Below are 23,787 nucleotides of genomic sequence, written 5' to 3'. Positions count from 1 at the left end.
GACTGTAAAAGACTCTCTAACTCTAATACATTAGAAAAAACAGCTGAAGGTTTAGATTTATACCACCCAAACGATCAGTGGAGTCTTGGATCGTTGAAGTGTAGAGCTGATTCAGCAAGGAACAAAGCCGCAATTATTTGTGGAATGCAATAGTCAATCAATTGCATCAGCCACACTTGGCTTTTCACTCAAAGGGAACCAAGCCTTCAACTGCCTCAAGGAGACAACGACAATAAAAGCTCCCAAGATAGCTCTGAAGAGAATTCGGTATTGTTTGAGTCCAGCAACTGGCACCAATGCCACTACAATCAGCTCGACAGCTGGACGAGAAAAAATCAAGATCTTAAGACGATGACAATCAGTCCACCAGGATAATGGAGCATGCCTTGACTCTGTTGGAAACAACATTATTATTAATATGATCAATTGATACATAATATATTGTATGTAGAAAGGTGATACCAAGAGTCACAACTCTTGGTGTAAGGTCAATACAAAGTAGATAGTATTCTATATTAATACCAAGAGACTAGTGTACTATATAGTATAATTCTACTAATACTCCCACTAGTACACTAATCTTCATCCTCAAATTAAATTTCATCCATAGCAAAAGTTCATCCATTTTAAAAACAGATATGTGAGAAATATAGGATTTCAATCTCCTTTTTGGTGTTGCATTGTTGAGAAGCTCTTTTGTAGCTCTCTCACTGCTTCTTCAAATTTGAGAAGGTATGTATTTCTTGATTGACTTGTATTTGTTTCTTGCTTCTTCTTTGTTGTCCACACATTTCTTGTTTTTTTTTTTTTTTTTTTTTCTTTTTGTTTCTTGATTGTTCTCTTGTTGGAAGAGGCACTGTGAATGTAGGTGCAACAACAAGTTTCTGAGGCATTTAGACAAAGTCCGCCGCAAATGTAATCGCTTTGATAGCAAGCTCCATATCAAGCCCATTGGCGAGATCCACAATAAGCACGGCGATTGGCTCTGCAGCGGGTTCTGGAGCTAGTGTGGCAGCATGCTCCATAGTAGGTCCTGCAGTTGGCCTTGCATGTCTTGAAGAATTATTTTTGATGCAATCATTCAAATTGATGCAATCATTCAAAAATAATTCTTTAAGACATGCAAGGTATTCAAAGCTTTTTGATACCACTTCTTATTGCTTACATCCACTCATAACTAATATATTCAATGGTGTCAATTCTTCAAATGCATTATGTATAATCTTTAGCTACTTACAATTTATAAACCATAATTCTTCTAACTTAGAGAGATTCTTCAATCCCAATTGCATCTCTTCTAAATTCTCACATCCAAAAAGTGATAATATTCTCAAAGCCTTCATGCCAATACATGTTGCATCTAGTTTCTTCAAGTTGATGTAATCATTCAAATATAACTCTTTAAGACATGTAAGGCACTCAAAGCTCTTTGGTACCACTTCTAATTGCTCACATCCACTTATAGCTAACAAATTCAATGATGTCAATCCTTCAAATGTATCATGTGCAATCTTTAGCTTCTTACGATTTTTCAACCACAACTTTTCTAGCTTAGAAAGATTTTCCAATCCCAATAGCATCTCTTCTAAATTCTCACATCTTGAAAGTGATAATATTCTCAAAGCTCTCATACCAGTAAATATTACATCTAGTTTCTTCAAGTTGTTGCAATCATTCAAATATAACTCTTCAACACATGTAAGGTGCTCAAAGCTTTTTGGTACTACTTCTAATTGCTTACATCCACTCATACCTAACATATTCAATGACGTCAATCTTTCACTTCTTGTAAATTGTAAACCATAATTCTTCTAACTTAGAGAGATTCTTCAATCCCAATGGCATCTCTTCTAAATTCTCATATCTCAAAAGTGACAATATTCTCAAAGCCTTCACTCTAACATATGTTGTACCTAGTTTCTTCAAGTTGATGCAATCCTTGAAATAAAACTCTTCAAGACATATAAGATGCTCAAAGCTTTTTGGTACCACTTCTAATTGCTCACATCTACTCATACCTAACATATTCAATGATGTCAATCCTTCAAATGCATCATGTGTAATCTTTAGCTTCTTGCAATTTGTAAACCATAACTTTTCTAGATTTGAGAGATTCTTTAATTCCAATTGCATCTCTTCTAAATTCTCACATCTTGAAAGTGATAATTTTTTCAAAGCCTTCATACCAATAAAAGTTGCATCTAGTTTCTTCAAGTTGATGCAATAATTTAAATATAACTCTTCAAGATAGGTAAGGTGCTCAAAGCTTTTTGGTACAACTTCTAATTGCTCGCATCCTCTCATACATAAGGCATCAAATGATGTCATTCCTTCAAATGCATCATATGCAATCTTTAGATTCTTGAAATTTGAAAAGTTAAATTTTCTCTAACTTAGAAAGATTCTTCAATTCCAATGGCATCTCTTCTAAATTCTCACATCCTGAAAGTGATATTATTCTCAAAGCCTTCATACCAATATATGTTGCATCTAGTTTCTTCAAGTTGATGCAATCATCCAAATATAACTGTTCAAGACATGTAAGGCACTCAAAGCTCCTTGATACTACTTCTAATTCCTCACATCCACTTATAACTAGCATAATCAATGATGACAGACCTTCAAATGCATCATGTATAATATTCAGCTTCTTGCAATTTGTAAGCGACAAATTTTCTAATTTAGAGAGATTCTTCAATCTCAATGGCATCTCCTCTAAATTCTCACATCCTAAAAGTGATAATATTCTCAAAGCCTTCATACCAACACATGTTGCATCTAATTTCTTCAAGTTGATGCAATCATTCAAATATAATTCTTTAAGATATGTAAGATCCTCAAAGCTTCTAGGTACCACTTCTAATTGATCACATCCACTCAAAGCTAACAAATTCAATGATGTCAATCCTTCAAATGCATCATGTGCAATCTTTAACTTCTTACAATTTGAAAAGTTAAACTTTTCTAACTTAGAGAGATTCTTCAATCTCAATGGTATATCCTCTAAATTCTCACATCCTGAAAGTGATAATATTCTCAAAGCCTTCATACCAGCACATGTTGCATCTAATTTCTTCAAGTTGATGCAATCATCCAAATATAATTCTTCAATACATGTAAGGTGCTCAAAGCTTTTTGGTACCACTTCTAATTGATCACATCCACTCAAAGCTAACAAATTCAATGATGTCAATCTTTCAAATGCATCATGTGCAATCTTTAGCTTCTTGCAATTTATAAACCACAAACTTTTTAGTTTAAAAAGATTCTTCAATCTCAATGGCATCTCCTCTAAATTCTCACATCCTGAAAGTGATAATATTCTCAAAGCCTTCATACCAACACATGTTGCATATAGTTTCTTCAAGTTGATGCAATTATCCAAATATAACTCTACAAGATATGGAGGTGCTCAAAGCTTCTTAGTTCCACTATTAATTGCTCACATCCACTTATTTCTAATAAATTCAATGATGTCAGTCCTTCAAATGCATCATGTCCAATTTTAAGCTTCTTACAATTTGTAAACCACAATATTTCTAGCTTAGGGAGGTTTTTCAATCCGAATGGCATCTCTACTAAATTCTCACATCTTGAAAGTGATAATATTCTCAAAGCCTTCATACCAACACATGTTGCATCTAATTTCTTCAAGTTGATGCAATCATTCAAATATAACTCTTCAAGACATGTAAGTTGCTCAAAGCTTCTTGGTACTACTTCTAATTACACACATCTATTCAATGATAACAAATTCAATGATGTCAATCCTTCAAATATATCATGTGTAATCTTTAGCTTCTTACAATTTGTTAACCATAACTCTTCTAATTTAGAAAGATTCTTCAATCCCAATGGCATCTCTTCTAAATTCTCACATCTTGAAATTGATAATATTCTCAAAGCCTTCATACTATCAAATATTATATCTAGTTTCTTCAAGTTGATGCAATCATTCAAATATAACTCTTCAAGACATGTAAGATGCTCAAAGCTTCTAGATACCACTTCTAATTGCTCACATCCACTCATACCTAATATATTCAATGATGTCAGTCCTTCAAATGCATCATGTGCAATCTTTAACTTCTTGCAATTTGTAAACCATAATAATTCTAGCTTTGAGAGATTCTTCAATCTCAATGGCATCTCTTCTAAACTCTCACATCTTGAAAGTGAAAATATTCTCAAAGCCTTCATACTAACAAGTCTTGCATCTAGTTTCTTCAAGTTGATGCAATCATTCAAGAATAACTCTTCAAGATATGTAAGATGCTCAAGGCTTATTGGTACCAATTCTAATTACACACATCCACTCAATGATAACAAATTCAATGATGTCAATCCTTCAAATATATCATGTGCAAACTTTAGCTTCTTGCAATTTGTAAACCACAACTTTTCTAGCTTACAAAGATTCTTAAATCTTAATGGCATGTCTTCTAAATTCTCACATCCTGAAAGTGATAATATTCTCAAAGCCTTCATACCAACAAGTACTGCATCTAGTTTCTTCAAGTTGATGCAATCATTCAAATATAACTCTTCAAGACATGTAAGATGCTCAAAGCTTCTTGGTACCACTTCTAATTGCACACATCCACTCAATGATAACAAATTCAATGATGTCAATCCTTCAAATGTATCATGTGTAATCTTTAGCTTCTTGTAATTTTTAAACCACAACTTTTCTAGCTTACAAAGATTCTTCAATCCGAATGGCATCTCTTCTAAATTCTCACATCTTGAAAGTGATAATATTCTCAAAGCCTTCATACCAAGAAGTATTGTATCTAGTTTCTTCAAGTTGATGCAATCCTTGAAATATAACTCTTCAAGACATGTAAGATGCTCAAAGCTTCTTGGTACCACTTCTAATTGCACACATCCACTCAATGCTAACAAATTCAATGATGTCAATCCTTCAAATATATCATGTGCAATCTTTAGCTTCTTGCAATTTGTAAACCATAACTTTTCTAACTTACAAAGATTCTTCAATCCTAATGGCATCTCTTCTAAATTCTCACATCCTGAAAGTGATAATATTCTCAAAGCCTTCATACTAACAAATATTGCATCTAGTTTCTTCAAGTTGATGCAATCCTTGAAATATAACTCTTCAAGACATGTAAGATGCTCAAAGCTTCTTGCTACCACTTTTAATTGTACACATCCACTCAATGCTAATAAATTCAATGATGTCAATCCTTCAAATGCATCAGATGCAATCTTTAACTTCTTGCAATTTGAAAAGTTTAACTTTTCTAACTTAGAGAGATTCTTCAATCCCAATGGCATCTCTTTTAAATTCTCACATCCTGAAAGTGATAATATTCTCAAAGCCTTCATACCAACAAGTCTTGCATCTAGTTTCTTCAAGTTGATGCAATCATTCAAGTATAACTCTTCAAGACATGTAAGATGCTCAAAGCTTCTTGGTACCACCTCTAATTGCACACATCCATTCAATACTAATAAATTCAATGATGTCAATCCTTCAAATATATCATGTAAAATCTTTAGCTTCTTGTAATTTGTTAACCACAACTTTTCTAATTTAGAGAGATTCTTCAATCCCAATGGCATCTCTTCTAAATTCTCACATCTTGAAAGTGATAATATTCTCAAAGCCTTCATACTATCAAATATTATAACTAGTTTCTTCAAGTTGATGCAATCATTCAAATATAACTCTTCAAGACATGTAAGATGCTCAAAGCTTCTAGGTACTACTTCTAATTGCTCACATCCACTCATATCTAATATATTCAATGATGTCAATCCTTCAAATGTAACATGTGCAATCTTTAACTTCTTGCAATTTGTAAACCACAATAATTCTAGCTTAGAGAGATTTTTCAATCCCAATGGCAACTCTTCTAATTTCTCACATCCTGAAAGTGATAATATTCTCAAAGCCTTCATACCAACACATGTTGCATCTAATTTCTTCAAGTTGATGCAATCGTTCAAATATAACTCTTCAAGACATGTAAGGTACTCAAAGCTTTTCGGTACCACTTCTAATTGATCACATCCACTCAAAGCTAACAAATTCAATGATGTCAATCCTTCAAATGCATCATGTGCAATCGTTAACTTCTTGTAATTTGAAAAGTTCAACTTTTCCAACTTAGAGAGATTATTCAATTCCAATGGCATCTCTTTTAAATTCTCACATCCTGAAAGTGATAATATTCTCAAAGCCTTCATATCAGTGCTTGTTGCATCTAGTTGCTTCAAGTTGATGCAATCATCTAAATATAACTCTTCAAGATATGCAAGATGCTCAAAGCTTTTCGGTACTACTTCTAATTGCTTACATCCACTCATTCCTAACGTATTCAATGATGTCAATCCTTCAAATACATCATGTGTAAACTTTAGCTTCTTGCAATTTGTAAACCACAACTTTTCTAGCTTACAAAGATTCTTCAATCTTAATAGCATCTCTTCTAAATTCTCACATCCTGAAAGTGATAGTATTCTCAAAGCCTTCATACCAAAAAGTACTGCATCTAGTTTCTTGAAGTTGATGCAATCCTTGAAATATAACTCTTCAAGACATGTAAGATGCTCAAAGCTTCTTGCTACCACTTTTAATTGCACACATCCACTCAATGCTAACAAATTCAATGATGTCAATCCTTCAAATGCATCAGGTACAATCTTTAACTTCTTACAATTTGAAAAGTTTAACTTTTCTAGCTTAGAGAGATTCTTCAATCCCAATGGCATCTCTTCTAAATTCTCACATCCTGAAAGTGATAATATTCTCAAAGCCTTCATACCAACAAGTATTGCATCTAGTTTCTTCAAGTTGATGCAATCATTCAAGTATAACTCTTCAAGACATGTAAGATGCTCAAAGCTTCTTGGTACCACTTCTAATTGCACACATTCTCTCAATGTCAATAAATTCAATGATGTCAATCCTTCAAATATATCATGTGTAATATTTAGCTTCTTGCAATTTGTAAACCACAACTTTTCTAGCTTACAAAGATTCTTCAATCTCAATGGCATCTCTTCTAAATTCTCACATCTTGAAAATGATAATATTCGCAAAGCCTTCATATCAACAAGTATTGCGTCTAGTTTCTTCAAGTTGATGCAATCATTCAAATATAACTCTTCAAGACATGTAAGATGCTCAAAGCTTCTTGGTACCACTTCTAATTGCACACATCCACTCAATGCTAACAAATTCAATGATGTCAATCCTTCAAATATATCATGTGTAATCTTTAGCTTCTTGCAATTTGTTAACCATAACTTTTCTAATTTAGAGAGATTCTTCAATCCCAATGGTATCTCTTCTAAATTCTCACATCCAAAAAAAGATAATACTCTCAAAGCCCTCATACCAACAAATGTTGCATCTAGTTTCTTCAAGTTGATGCAATCATTCAAGTATAACTCTTCAAGACATGTAAGGTGCTCAAAGCTTTTTGGTACCACTTCTAATTTCTCACATCCTTTTATACATAAGGCATTCAATGATATCAATCCTTCAAATGCATCATGTACAATCTTTAGCTTCTTGCAATTTGTAAACCACAATAATTCTAGCTTAGAGAGATTCTTCAATCCTAGTGGCATCTCTTCTAAATTCTCACATCCTGAAAGTGATAATTTTCTCAAAGCCTTCATACCAGCACATGTTGCATCTAATTTCTTCAAGTTGATGCAATCGTTCAAATATAACTCCTCAAGACATGTAAGGTGCTCAAAGCTTCTTGGTACCACTTCTAATTGATCACATCCACTCATAGCTAACAAATTCAATGATGTCAATCCTTCAAATGCATCATGTGCAATCTTTAACTTCTTGCAATTTCTAAACCACAACTCTTCTAATTTAGAAAGATTCTTCAATCCCAATGGTATCTCTTCTAAATTCTCACATCCTAAAAGTGATAATATTCTCAAAGCTTTCATACCAATACATGTTGCATCTAGTTTCTTCAAGTTGATGCAATCATTCAAATTTAACTCTTCAAGACATGTAAGGCACTCAAAGCTCTTAGGTACCACTTTTACTTACTCACATCCATCCATATCTAAGATATTCAATGATATTAATCCTTCAAATGCATCATGTGCAATCTTTAGCTTCTTGCAATTTGAAAAGTTTAACTTTTCCAACTTAGAGAGATTCTTCAATCCCAATGGCATCTCTTCTAAATTCTCACATCCTAAAAGTGATAATATTCTCAAAGCTTTTATATCGGCACATGTTGCATCTAATTTCTTCAGGTTGATGCAATCCTCAAAATATAATTCTTCAAGACATATAAGATGCTCAAAACTTTTTGGTACCATTTCCAATTGCTCACATCCACTCATATTCAAGACATTTAATGATGATAATCCTTCAAATACATCTTGTACTATCTTCATATTTTTGCAATTTTTAAATGATAATTTATTTAACTTTGAAAAATTCTTTATACCTAAAGGCATCTCTTTTAAATTTTTACTTCCTTTTAGATTTAATATTTTTAGTTCTTTTAGACCATTCATCCTTGCAAGTATTTTGTCTAGATTAATACAATTTTTGACTTCAAATACTTCAAGTTTCGTCAACTTTTCAAAGGCTTCACATATTTCATACAAACTTTTACAATCTTCTAAATATATCTCAATTAGAGAAGATTCATGATGTACCTCATTACCTATGCTTTTTATTTTTGTACAAAATTTCAAATTTAAATACTTTAGTGTCTTTACATTTTCAACCACATTTGTAATATCTTCCAAACTTGTGCATCCTTCTAAATCAATATTTTCCAATCTTATTTTTGTTTTTCCAATAATATCTAAATTTATGAGGTTTGAACAATTTTTCAAATTCAAAGTTTTTAAATTAATCATAATAAATGTATCTATGGTAAATGATCTCAAAAATGTAAAGCCAATTAATTCTAATACAACCAATTTTGTCATATGTTTGTATTGTATGATGTCTTGAAATACTTTCATATTATCTTCAAATATCAACATGGAATCTTTTTCAAGAAATTGAATCCTCAACCACTTTAGTTGAATAGATTGTTCTATAATTGGATTTATCATCTTTAGACTTGTACATTTCATAAAACTCAATAAATACATATATGGTAATTGAATATTTTTAGTAATATGGGACTTTAAATAATTTCCATGTTGTACAAAACAAATGCCTCTAGCATTATTAATATCCTGCAGTACAATGTACATTTATATTTAAGTATTTGAAAATAAATCCACAATATTAATCAACATATAGTTCACAAATATAAATTTCATGTACTATTATACAATAATTTATGCATTCTATGATTATAGATGAAATAATAAAATCTACATCATACCTCATGATTAAAATTGGTAAATGATTCATTACTTTCATTCCATTTCCTTACTCCATCAAATTCTTCTCTAGAAACTCTTCGACCCATATCACGTAATAAATCATGAATGCTTATGATTCCATACTCATCAATTTTAATGAATGATTTTTCTTTTAAGCTTAGAAGAATGCTATTAGGATTTTCAATCTCATATTCATAAAAGTGAATAATTGTATGTTTTGGAATAATCTCAGACCATATATCTTTGCTAAAAAAGCATGCTATATCCAAAAACATGGTCTTTTCTTTATTGTTGAGGTCATCAAAATAAGGCTTTAGTCTTGTCCAAATGTCATTAGAATTGTGACATATCATTGCTCTTTTAAGTCTTTGCAAAGCTTGTTCCCACACACGAATTCTTGTTTGTCCATTCAAAGAAGAACCTACAATTTCTAAACTCAAAGGATGTCCTGAACAAGCATCGACTATCTCAATAGATATTTTATCTAAATATGGTATTTTGGAACATTCATCTTCAAAAGCATGTTTAGAAAATATCTCCATAGCTTCATTTTTGGTGAGTGAAAGTAATTCCATTTTACCTCCTTCACTTATATAGTTTTTCAAAACATCCGATTTGCGACTTGTCACTATCAATTTGCTCCTTTTTTTATCAAACATTGTAACATCTATCAATTGTTGCAAAACCTCAAAATTAGGTATGTCATCAAGAATTAAAAGATAATTCTTAATATGAAGCTCTTTTGCTAATAATTGTTTTCCTTCAATGAGATCTTTTGCTTCATCTTTTACATCCAAAGATTTCAAGATCTTGTTTAATTCTACCAAATAATCATTCTTCAAGTCCCACATGATTATATTTTGTAGAGAAGATATATCATCAAAAGATGCTTCTACCTTACTATTCTTTCCATATAATGAAGATATGTTTTTGTTGCTTATTTTTCTATCAATATAAATGTGGAAATTCCTTACCGATGTTGTCTTTCCTATACCAGGTATTCCAACTACACCAACTATGTCATTTTGTAAAAAATTTTTTTCTAACTCCACAATTCTCATTTGTAAACTTGATTGGAAATTTATGACATTATTGGAAATCTGTAAATTAACACATGATCATCAATAGTGAGACATTATTATTGAATCCATCATATTCCTAATTCTACTACAATTCATACATACTTATATATACATACACATGTACAAATATATTTTAAAATAAAAGTACATAGTTATGTGATTGAAAATTAATTGAAACTCACATTCAAATAATTATTATTGGATTTTCTTTGATTTTCACACAAGGTCACAAAAAATATCCAAATTGTATGCATGTTCCATATTTGTGGCAATTGAATACAATTCAATGAACATTTCTTCCATACTTGCACCTTGGAATTTGATGCAACTAATGTATTTTCTATTGTTTCTTCTAATATCACTTTTTTGCATTCCTTCAATTTCTCACAAATTTCATGAAATAAAGGTCTTCTTGAAGGATTTTCAATGATCAAACACTCTTTGATTATTGCTATGAGGTTTTTATGACAATTGATGCTTTGCAAGCTCATCATTTTACTTTTCACATTTTTTGGAATATCCTTATCATCAAAATCATGTCTATCTTGTATCAAAATATCACAACACATCATTCCAAAGCTAAATACATCTGCTTTAAAGGCATCTATTTCCACAAATGGTCCATACTTAGGCCTCATTGCTTCTGGAGCTATATAACCACGTGTTCCATATGGCCACTCCCTTGTAGGAACTTCATATTCTTTCACTTTAACTTTGGATGTACCAAAGTCAATCAACTTTAAATGTAAGTAACCTCCATTTTTTATTTTCTCAATTTCAAAGTCCATTACTACAACATTCTCAGGCTTCAAATCACGATGAGCTACCTTCACATCATGGAGATAACACATTCCACTTGCAATTTGTAACATCATGTCAATTTTGCTCATCAATGATAATTCAAAAGTTTTATCTTCAAATAACAAGCTTGCAAGGTTTGTATTACCTTTCTCCATACCAATAATATACTTTCCAACATTCCTTGATTCAAAATAATAACCACAATAAAACACCTTAATGATATTGGGATGATTCAAACTTGATAAGATATGAGCTTCTTTTTCAATAATGTTATTTGCATGATGACCTTCAAATGATATGGTTTTTGTGATACTTTTGAAACCCAACCATGTCGTCACACTTACAACCACAAAATTATCTCCCTTTAAGATTGTGGGACATTCTCCAAAGTTTGGAAGAGGAAATTCCAAAGGAAGTTTCATTTTATCCACAACCCCACTTTCATATTGTTGAATGCAACTTTGCCATTGTAATATGTAATTGATTAATTTTGAATCATTTGAATCATTAAAAGCCTTGTTTGCTTCATTTCGTAATCTTGCATATAATTCTTCTTCATCTTGCTCAATTTCTTCCAAATTGCATGGATCAAATTGAACACACTTTTCACGCTCTAATCTTGTACAAAGTCCTTTTTTATTAGCAACCTCACAAAGCATATTGTAAAACCACTCCAATTCTAAAAGAATCTCTCGAAATGTTTCTTTGTTTGACCTTTGCAATAATGCAATAAGTTGCCAATTTCCTATACAACTTGCCACCACTCCCTTTGCCTTCACAATAATTCGAAATAAATCTTCCAATAGTGGTAGAAAAATATGAACATGAGGTCCAATAATTGTCTTTATGTCTTTCCATCTTTTTTCTAATGTAAGCAACAAGTTCTTACATTGTCTTGCATTGAAAGGTTCTTCATTTTGATTTTGAATGCTTCCAAATCCTAATTCTGAAAAATCCATGTCCAAAGAAAGCTCCATTTTTTTAAAGAAATTATCACAAATATATCACCTGCACATGCACATGCACATTGCATTATCCATCTACATGCAAACAACTTAAATTAAATTCACATACATCATTCACAATTACTTTCGACCTATAATTTTATTAAAATAAGATTAGTTACAAAAGCACAAACAAGGCATTACAATCTCATACTCAACTATCTTCCAACAAAAAAAAACTTTGTTATTGAGTTTCTTATTCAATTGTGGACTCTTTTATTTATGTTATTTGTTTAGTATAGAAGACAAAGTCCATAAGACTACAATTATTATATATTCACTAATGCTTTGTCTATTCATTTTATTTAGTACAATATTAGCATTCAAAACCCCCACAAAATTGTAATATATTTTGAAGAAATTATAAAGGCCATCAAAAGAGAAAAATAACTAGTGCTTTGAAATCTAAATGTTGAACTTGGTTTAATTTTACTACATGAATACTAAAATTAGATGGAAACTCTATCGTCCAACCACCAAACATCAAATATCTATGTCTCTAATATGGAGATTCTACTTAAATTAAAGTATAAATTATTTACTAATCAGCAACGTTACTATCCGTTTCCGTGACTAGTTCTAAACACAACTAGACTGTGTACTGCAAACAAGACAACTAAAGAATTGATGTAGCAAAAGAAAGTAGAGTGATTTCACCTTTTGACAATGCTACAAACTTGACGACCTTCCTTCAATCAAGCATCCACTCCAATCCCCTCGATGCTTCAATTTCAATGGCCCCCAACAAAGTACCGACTAACAAACAACGGTGAGTCCACCAGTGTTGAGCAGCACACTCACAGGTCGGAAAGCTAACACATAGAGGCTCCGACCAGAGAAAATCCACCAATCCAGCAGACTGATTGCAGAAAAACCGATGCCAGAGCTGACAAGATCCAGCGAACATCAGCATCAGAACTAAAATAAATCTGTTGAAATCAAAAGAAAACAACCCAAAAAGGATTCTCCTGGCTTAAGCGACCAACTTCTAGTGATGGATGGGTGCGAGTAGAATCGAAAAACAGAAGAGAGGAAACGAAAGAAAGAGAGAGAAGACACCAGAGAAATAGAGCCGAGGAGAAAGTAGAGAAGGCAGGCGGAGCAAGAGAGGGAGAGATTCTATAGACCCCCCCTCGTGCAGGAACTGTTCCCGGACCTAGCGTTCGGCTTCCGCTTCCACCGTTCCTGCGTCAACCTCATCGTGACACGATCGGACACATCTACGGCGGCTACACAACATGCGTGAGAGTATCTGCCACTGTTCAATCCAAAGTCACGGAACTGACCACCGCACTCACGCCATCCTCGTTGGAATCTTCCAAAATGGGAGGCTTGTGGTCCAGCGTTGATTTATTGCTGGGAGACCCATTTTTCCGGCTACCCCTGAAATTGGATGCTGGCCAGCAGAACACACGTGTCCATCCTTCAGTCTGAATAGACCGTTTGCCGACTATTTGTCATCCTCTCTTGTGATGAATGTAGAGCACTGCTGCAAGCATGCAAGCCAGATATGGATAAATCCCGGCCCACGAGTCAGGCATGAGGCCAGCTGACCATGCATGATCAGGACTTGCTAGTGGGACGTGGCTTCCAACAGCTGCGAGACTCCTAAAGATTGCATCCTTTGAAATTCTGCGTGGTCATCTCCATAGTTTTAAAAGGGAGCTGGGAAGACCATTTCTTTCGAACAGGATTTGCAGTGTTCAATTAATATATTGGTTCCAGCATAACGTGATTAAGACATTCCTGGAATCGTTTAATTGAGAAACATGCTTTGTTTTAATCCAAAAGTATTGTGTGGAAAAGGAAAAAACAAAACACTTGCATGACTTGTGCAAATAATTCAGCTTTAACTAATCTTTTCATAATTTACCTAATTGTGCTTGATTCATTTTTCTTGTGTAGAAAATAAACTCTCATGTGTATATACTGTTACATATATATTTTATTCGTTTTTATTCCTGATTTGCTACTCATGTCCATCTGTGCAACAAATAAAATGAAAAAAGGTAAAAGAGACTAAGAGAAGGAGGTAAGCCTGGTGCATCACATAGTAAATAGTTTCGTTTAGAACATATTTAATGTATATTTGTAACACTTGAATAGAAACAGGTTCATTGGTTACGCTTACAAAGCCTCGTAAAATCATTCACCACAATAAAAACAAGGTAAAAAAAAAGCTAGCAAATTCAGGGTTTTATACTAATAATCAAAACTAAATCTATACATGTAAAAGCATAATAATATATTCACAACAAGGCATTTGATGCAAGTGGCCGACACCTTGTGTAGTATGGGTGCATGTCCTCAAGAAATCCTAGACTGAAGACCCAAGAATGGAGGTTGGTGGAGGAACTGGTCGAAGATTCTATTTCAACACCAGTTGTTGAATCCTGCTGATGTGGGAGCCCCACAGGGACCCCAGTCCCACTTGATGTTAATCGTCGAAGAAAACTCAATATTTGTTGGTTGGAGAGACAAGCCCACTGAAGACCAAGTACTAATTTTCCTTTTAATTTTATTTAAAATTTGGGCTTTCACGACTCTCGACGCCCGAAGGGCAGGGGGGGGGGGGCACGAGTCCAAGCCACCCTCCTCTGGGCACCACTCCCATGGGGAATCAATTTCGAATCAAGTTAAATCAATATTGAGTCCCTTGTTTATAAAATATCCCTGCTGAAGAAAACAAATTAACGAGTGAGTTTTTTGAGATGTAGAAATTCTTCCTGGAATCGATAGTATCATGTACATTGAGCGCTATTGTGTATGACACTATAAAGATATTCTTTGAAGCAGAACAAAACAAGTGGTTGTCCCAAAATGTCACAATATAATCAAAAAGTATTTTTACAAAGCTTTGCAATTTTACACAAGAGAGGTTATATGTGAGCTCTGAAGACAAGATTAGGATAAGGAAGCCAAGTATAAAATAAAAAGTAGTGACGAGGGCCAGTCAATCAGGCTAGTTCCCTCGTCACTACCTGTCGCGGAAATCCCCCTATTCAATCGATTGATCCCCCCATCTTGGGCCGTCGGATTGCGGCTGCCACTCCGATGCAATCTCAACCGCCAATCGGATTACTGGGAACGGAGGGAGGGAACGTAGAGAACCAAGAGGCTGGCAGGTTGGAGGCGGGGCAGTTAGAAGGTTGGTAGGTTGGGAACTCAGAATCCATTCCTCACTGGACCTGCACTGATCCACAGTTATGTACATGGGTGCTGAATTTTGTTGAGGGGCTGCTTCTCGTTTCCACTTTTCAACCATCACTCTTGCTTGAATTATTTTTTTATTTTTTACTTTATATTTTTTACTTTATATCTTTTTTTAAGTTTTGTACACAACAAACACATGATACTTTTGTTTTTAAGAAGAATTCTTGCAACTCATAAAATTTACTCATTATTTTTTTCTCAAACAAAAATATTTTGTAAATAAGGATTCATCCTTGATTATTTTCTTTGTAGGAGAAATGATATATACCTTGGCAACAAAAACATGTATGTTTACTTGTAATTATTTATAAATATATTTTTTAAAAAATACAATTTTAAATTAGTAATTTTTGCACATTATCTTAATCAATACAATGTTATTGTAAATGTATAAAGGTGCTTCTAGAACTATTAGAGTTCTAAAAGTAAAATAATGCTTAATATGCTATTTTATATCAATAATTAATCAATTAATTATTTTTAAAATTTTAATTTTATTACTATTATAATTTTTAAAAAAAAATCTTAAAAAGACTAATTTTATAAATTCTTGTGTATAAAATATCTATGTTTGAGAAGAATATATTTTTGAGTTTTAAAAATTCTTTCTAGCAACAAAAGTATTATGTAAAAAAAAAAAAAAAAAAAAAAAAAAGTTTAAAGTAGGAGTAATGGTTGAAGGAGAAGCAGCCCCTAAGCAAAATTCAGCACCCATGCATGTGAATGTGGATCAGTGTGGGCTTAATTAGGAATGGATTTTGAATTCCCAACCTAGCTCCTTCCGAACTGCTTGGCCTCCAATCTGCCCACCCTCTTAGTTCACTTATATTACCTTCCTCCGTTCCGAAAAATCCGATCAGTGGTTGAGATTGCATTTGAGCGGCAGCTGCAATTTGACTGCCCACAATGGCGGAGGTAGTCCATTGAGTAGTGAGGTTTCTGTCACATAATTCTATGAAGGGCTAGTTTTGATCTTGTGAGCCTTGTCACTACGTGTCGCAGAAACCTCTCTATTCAATTAACTGGTTCCGCCATTGCTGGATTGCAATTGTTGCTCAGATGCAATCTCAACCACTAATCGAATTTATGAGAACAAAGGGACGGAACAGAGGAGAACTGGGAAGGCAAGTAGGTTGGAAGCCGGGCAGCTTGGAGGTCGGCAGGTTGGGAATTCAGAACCCATTCCTCATTACGCCCGCACTTATCTTCATAGACCTGGATGCTGAATTATGTTCACGGACTGCCTCTCAATCTCAATTTTCAACCATCACTCTTGCTTCAAACAATGTTTTTTTGTTGCCATTCACAACAACACTCAATGTATATAATTCCTTTATTTCTAAGAAGATTCTTGTAACTCATCACTGTTTTAGACAGTATTAAATATTGTTATTAAATACATATATATATATATATATATATCTATATCTATATATTGTAGATATATAACTTTAGAAATGCATAAAACACCTTAGTTTTGAGTTATAAATACATATATATATATATATATATATATAGTAGATATAAAGTAATTCAATTGAATTCTATTGTATTATTTTTATTACATATAATTTTATTTTTAAATCAATTTTATATAAGAATATATAAAAAAGGTATTTTAAAGCAAGATGTATCTTGTATATAGTAAAATTCACTTCTAATAATAAATAAAATTATATAAAATTCAGATGATATATTAGATATAGTAGCATTATAAGATATTTGTATAATATTAAAGATAATAAAATTAAATATATATATATATATATATATATATATAATTTAAATAGCCTTAAAGAAATTAAATAAAATAATAAAATTAAAGAAAAAAATAATATTTTATAAATATTAATACATATAATATAAATCAAACATATAATGTACATTAATATGTATTTGCAAACATAAATTATTAATACATTAATATTATATTATACATATTAATGTACAAAAAATAATATTAATGTACATTAAATTATCTTGCATGCCTGTCACGCTCACATCGACTTTCCAGATGCCATTATTTGCACCTTTAGGTTCTGTTTTCACAATTTGTCATGGGCTTTAGTCACAAAACATGAGACACGATGGCCATAAAACGCTTCAGCTGAAAATTTGTCACCCTCACAAAAGGTTTAGCTTGTGTTTGAGGAAGCACGAGAGCTGCAAGATTGCCCTCTTGAAAGTCTGATGACTAGCTGAGCAACTCGGAACAAGGAGATTGCTTACATGTGCAAGGTTCATGCTCCACCGCACTTTCAATCTTCTGGACCTGGCATTGGGCATATGGTTGTACAGCTTGAGACATAGCTGTTTTGTTAGCTGCGGGTTCTTGTTTTACCCGCCCTCTCTGAATAGTTTCTTCGGTCAAGGCGTGAGACTCCGGCCCCCTTTCGTAGCTGCTCGAGAAGTTGTAGAAGCCCCTCTAGCACGGAACATCTAACCAAGCCCCTTGCAAACAATATCAAGTTCAATTTTAGCTTTCACATTATGTGCATCGTCACCACTCATTTCCATCACTTCTTTCACTTCAACCGCACACTCTTCAGCTTTTCCACCCTTCCATGCACTTTTAGGCTTCATTTTTCTTCTGGACAAAAGACAACATTACAACATGTTTCCCCTGGATTTCAGGCTTCCTAGAGAGCAGCTTGGATCTTCGTACAAGTAATGCGCAATGCATCACATTTTTTTTATCCCCTCCTGCTGATCTCATCATGCTTTCAACCTCAGAGGTTGGATGTGGGACATAAACATTAGGGACATCGCCTCCACCTTCAATCTTGACACACATTAGAAGAGGACACTTGAGTTTGTTGTTTAACGTTGTCTACACTTCTTTCATCTGGCTGCAGATTCTAGCATCTTGTTGGTTTGGACGTGGTAAGCAATAGATAGATGGCAGACTTGGTTTAGCATCCATACAACCAACAATTTAGATATCATTATCAGAGAGTTTTTTGTTCAGATCTTGTTTAGCAAGACCTATAAGGTGCAGAGACTTCATCATTGGGGACTCCAAAAGATGGATGTTAGACTGAAGCCTTTGAAATCTTACCAAATTCTATTTATCAAAGACTGAGTTGTTTGAAGCTACAGGCGAGTACCTTCTCCTTTAAAGCTATTCTACTGTAGTTGTATGAATGACACGTCGATTAGAGTGGAAAAATTGATGTGAAAGAGTTGCTTGTGCTGATATAACTCAATAAAATCATACTGTAATGAACTTTATTGAGGTTGGATAATATAAATCAAGATTGAAGTTAATTTTTTATTAATTGGAGAAGGAATAAGCTATTGCTATCAATCATAGTGTCGTCTACATATAAAGTAAGAATTGCAAAGTTGGAACCACTCCTACAAAAATAGATATTTTTTTATATAATATAATTATTTATACACTAAAACTATCAATTTAAAAGATTATAATTAATTATTTAAATAATAATATATTTATTTCTTCTTTTGAAGTAGTAATTTTCAATTTATAAATATCTTTGGATTTACAACATATAAGCTAATTGTTTTTTTTTTTTTTTTTTTTATTGACTCAAATTTTTTAATTATAATTATTTGGAAGAAAAATGGTAGTATTGTAATCTCTTTATTTTTTTTATTACATCTTGAATTAAAATATATAAAATCTCACCAGTAATAATCAAAAGATATACATCACCAAAAAACATCTTTATCTCACCTTTCTCTCTATCGGAAGTTTTTAGTTAAATTTCTATTTGAACTCATAAATATTTTTTTCTATTAAATATTATTTTTATTATTTTTTAAATTAGTGGTTAAATCTCAAGATTTCTAATTTAGAGAATAAAAAGACTTCAGAAACTTTATCACATGACTTTGAAAGATACAAATTTAATAAAATAAGAAATTTATTTTTTAGAATTTAGTATAATATAAGATTTCTTGTATTACCAAAATACTCTCTAATATAAATCATTAAAAAAAAATCTGATCAAGATAAATAATTATTATAAAAAATTTATATAAAAGCTATTGGATTTAAATTTTTTCTTTCAATAATATAAATAATTTAAAATTATAATTCATAAATAATTAGATGTTTGGATAAAATATCTTTTAATTTTTAAAATACTATAGTTTCAATTAAATTTAGAATATCTTTAGAATAATTAAATTTTAAATTTTGATATAGATATAATTATAATTTATAAAGAATATATTCTATTTTTTTTAAAACTTTGACTTCAGACTCTTATCAAGTATATAGGATATAGATAAAAGTTTATAAATCCTTTTAAAGTATTTTTTATCTCATTATTAGGATTTTTTTAATAATTTTTTTATTATATTAATAATATTTAAATAGATAGTTTTATTTTTTAAAAATAATATTCCAAAAAATTAGTAGTATTTTTATTTATTTTAAATTATATATTTTTAGTGATCTAATATTTATTAAAATAATTACTACATATATTTCAAAATTATAAAAATTATAAAAAATATATTTGATATATAATAATAAATTAAAATATGATTTATTTCATCAAATATAATTTATTTTTTAAGAAATTATAAAAAACTAATCTCTAATGTGATTTTTAAACTTATAAGTTCATGCTTATGTTTCAAATAATTATATTTTATTTTATTTAATTTAAGTAATAACTTTCTTTCAGTCATTTCAACCTTCGTTCTAATGATAGTGTTTGTTGGAGCTTGTAAACTACCTCTACTACTCCATATATAGATCCAATAAGGTTTTAGTATAAGGCATAGATGGTGGACTCATAATCGGGATAATTGATTGGATAAATTTACAATTGTCTAAAAATCATTTTATAATTGAGCTTGGTTGTGGTTGAATCCTTCACAATTTTTACCAAATGTAGTAAAGATGAAGCTAAATATAGTAGTTAAGAGAGTAATAGATTCCTATATAGCTATGTGATATTGCAATTGTGCACAAAAGTAGCTACAAGAGCTTTTATCTTATTATTACCAAAAAAATATAGATATACTAGCTTTCTATTGCTATGCTCTAAGCAACCTCGTAATCAACTTCTAGGGCATGTTAGAATTCATAAGTCAATAACTTGCAACTACCATCAATATTTCTAAAATCCAAACTATGAACTTGCCTCAAAAACCTCTAAATTAAACACCAAATATTTGCACACTAGCACAGTCTCATTGGATATTACTTATTGTCTAGTATTTCTCACCTTATAAGTAAGCCATTATTATAAGTGTAGGCTTATAAGAAGATTGGAGATATAATATCTTTAAAAATTCAAATTCACAACTAGCAATACAATGAGATTACAAAATAGTGAAAGACAAGAACAAGAACCAATTTTGTTGAAGCTTTATACAAGAATAGCAAGAATTAAAAAGATTTCAATGACATAAATCTACCACTATGGTAGTAATGAAAACAACTGCAACTATGATGTTGCTATTAGCTCCTTTTAGAATGTGCTTATATTCAATCTTTCATTGTACCTTGTACTACCACCAAAACCTCCAATTTAATTCACAACATAGTCAAACATGAACCATCTTCTAATATTTGATTGTAACTAAAGAATAAGATAGCCAAATCTAGATGAAAAAAAAAATTATATATATATAAGCCACAAGCACTTATAAAACTACAACTCCAATGATAATATTTGCCAATAGCGCCATATCTAGCATCCAAGTACCTTCAAAATAAATCTTTAAGATGTCCTTCTAGGCTACAATAGGCAAAAGAAGTGACTTATGAAGTAATTAGAAAAGAGTGTTCTTACCTCAATTTATAAAACTCCATATAATTACACTTTACCAATATTCAGTAAAAGTCTATCACTTAAGAAAAATCACAAGCATAAAATAGAATCCTAGATCCCTTGTCTTATCAACTTCACTACCATAGAATTCAACCATTCTTCTACAACAACTAAGAATAATGGCACCAGTACCTTTCATGCCAAACAATACTATCCTTATTTGATTGCCATATCGTGAATCTCCCTAGAATCATCTTATCATAGTTCTAGAGGAAAGAAACAAAAGATACTACGGCCACCATAGCACAACCTTTCAAATTAGATAAGGCCATACTTTGAATTGTAATATAGTGTATAGGAACAACTTCATACAAGATTGATTCACATAATTATTTGATATACTGTAATAGAATAGAAGATCTAGCAACACCATGATTAATTATTTAAAAAATAGAGAACAATTCTAATCTAAACAAATAAAATGAAGAGCTCTAATTTTTCTTGTGTAGGAATAATTATCTATTAATTCTAATTGTAAAACCGCAAAATAATGAGAAGGATCTCAATAAAAAAGTAGCAGCCTCGACTTGTGAATAATTTGCATATTGAATGAGGTCCACACAATCAATTCATCAAGCTCTGTCTAAACCTCTAAAAGACTCAATAATACCTCATATACACAAAAAAGATGCTATTATGCATGTATGTGTATTCTTCCAAAAACTTTATTGGTAATATTAACCGTGACAACCCAGTTATTAGTCACTTCACAAACATGCACTAATTCTAAAGCATCACTAAAAATACAAAAGATGAATAAACATACACTCAATTGCAATGTTGCAAACGTCAATCAATACCAAGAGGACACAATTGCATCAAAATTCACTATTAAAAAAAAACCAAATAAAACAAAAAAAAAAAAAAAAAAAAAAAAAAACCCTCACATGCACACACATAAGAAGAATTAGTAGATTTTTGTCACTTTAGCCGCATCTAGGTCCAACCCTTCTTTTTGAAAGAACTAGATGCAAGAAAAAAAATAAGAAGAGAATATTTGACTGCATCGCAGCACTAATGTAAATAACAATTGTCATTGACAATACATAGTAAGAATAAAAAAGAAATTTTTGCAACACCATTGCAATATACAAGCTAAAATAACTTATCACTTGTAGGAAAATATTGAATTCAGTTACAAGATACCAAGAATTTTGGAATTCCTAATTGCAACCTTAAAAGAAAGAGTCAAATGAGGCCTCAAAAAATATTGAAAAAGAGCCAAGTTAGGCCAAGGCTCCAAATTACTACGGACCTTGATAATTCCTATTCAAAATTTTGGACCAATAGCCTATTTTTCTACTATTTTTTTAATATTTTAATATTTTATTATTATTATTTTCTATTATTATTTCTATTATTCTTCTACTACTAAGTATATCTTTTGGAAGAAGAGCAAGCTTATTATTATTTTTTTATTTTTTTATTATATATATATATAGATATATATATATTTAATATTAAAGTATAAGCATCATAGAATTCTTTCAAGATAAACAGCTTTATGATTTTTAATTTTGATTCTCTAAACATCATTGACTTTTAGCAATTCTAATGATGAGTATGACAATTGTAAAAGTGTTGTATCTAAACAATTTCATCAATTGATCACCTTTTACTACTAACATTAGATCTTTGAATAAAATTTACTATTTTTATAATAATTCACTCAATTATATTTTTAAATATTATAAACATATTTTTTTGTACTAAATTCATAAGTAAGTTAATTTTATAAGTCACACTTGATTAATTTAAAATATAAATAAATAAAATATTATATTTTTTGACTAAAATTTGAATTTCTACTAATATTATTTGAAAGAAAAATAGCCTTCTTAAGATGATTAGGTTTTTTATTAAAATTATTAAAACTCTTATCAAGAATATTTTCAAAAATATATCTATTTTATAAAAAAATAAGAGATATTATTGTTTATTTATAAATTCTAAAATTTCTACCTATCTTATAATTTTATGTTTTTTAATTTTAAAATTAATTCCATATATATGATTGTATGTATTGGAATCAATTTTTAGAATATAAATAATTTTTAATTGAAATATAAATTAAAAATATATAATTGTAAGATAGGTAGAAATTGTTAAGTGAAAAGATCTTATAAGATTTAATATAAACTATTTGATATTTTTATAAGGCTATTTTTTATAGCATATTAACAATTCTATATGACACTATAAGCTTGTGTAACAAATATAATAGAATTTTATTATGTTTTTTAGTATTTATGAATAACCATGTTAATATTATTATTTAATAATATATATATACATTTCTTTAGAATAAAAAAATAAAAAAAAAGAATATTAAATTAAGTGTAATACTAATCTAAAATCAAATATAATAATTAATTTAAATAAAATAGATGCTACATCAATCCAAAAATAATTATATATGATATCATTATATTGATTTTTGTAAAAATATTTTTATATATTATTAAAAAGGTTTTCAAATAAAAAAATTATTTTATATTTTTTAGAAATTTTTGA

At 30.9% G+C, this 23,787-nt stretch overlaps 2 protein-coding genes across 3 annotated transcripts; both read right to left on the bottom strand.

The window, feature by feature from the left end:
• Nucleotides 1-366: 366 nt before the first annotated feature.
• LOC112279126 (uncharacterized) lies at nt 367-7,944 on the bottom strand. The gene has a single exon (XM_024513266.3). The coding sequence runs from the start codon at nt 7,942-7,944 to the stop codon at nt 4,303-4,305; it is 3,642 nt and encodes a 1,213-aa protein (XP_024369034.2). The 3' UTR covers nt 367-4,302.
• LOC112279124 (uncharacterized) lies at nt 3,755-13,557 on the bottom strand. Of its 2 annotated transcripts, XM_024513264.3 has the most exons (5): nt 13,307-13,434; nt 12,905-13,133; nt 10,625-12,251; nt 9,360-10,460; nt 3,755-9,207 (listed from the first exon to the last, which is right to left on the bottom strand). In XM_024513264.3, exons 3-5 carry the CDS (start codon nt 12,218-12,220, stop codon nt 8,047-8,049), a joined length of 3,858 nt encoding a protein of 1,285 aa, XP_024369032.1. In that variant the 5' UTR covers nt 12,221-12,251; nt 12,905-13,133; nt 13,307-13,434; the 3' UTR covers nt 3,755-8,046. The 2 variants fall into 2 exon arrangements, with proteins under 2 accessions (XP_024369032.1, XP_024369031.1); XM_024513263.3 differs by having other exon boundaries at nt 12,905-13,557.
• Between the last annotated feature and the right edge of the window lie 10,230 nt (nt 13,558-23,787).

Source organism: Physcomitrium patens, chromosome 2, assembly GCF_059467195.1.
Source record: "Physcomitrium patens ecotype Gransden chromosome 2, ASM5946719v1, whole genome shotgun sequence".
In the NCBI taxonomy this organism is placed as follows: Eukaryota; Viridiplantae; Streptophyta; class Bryopsida; order Funariales; family Funariaceae; genus Physcomitrium; species Physcomitrium patens.
This window is presented reverse-complemented; position numbering and strand designations above follow the sequence as displayed.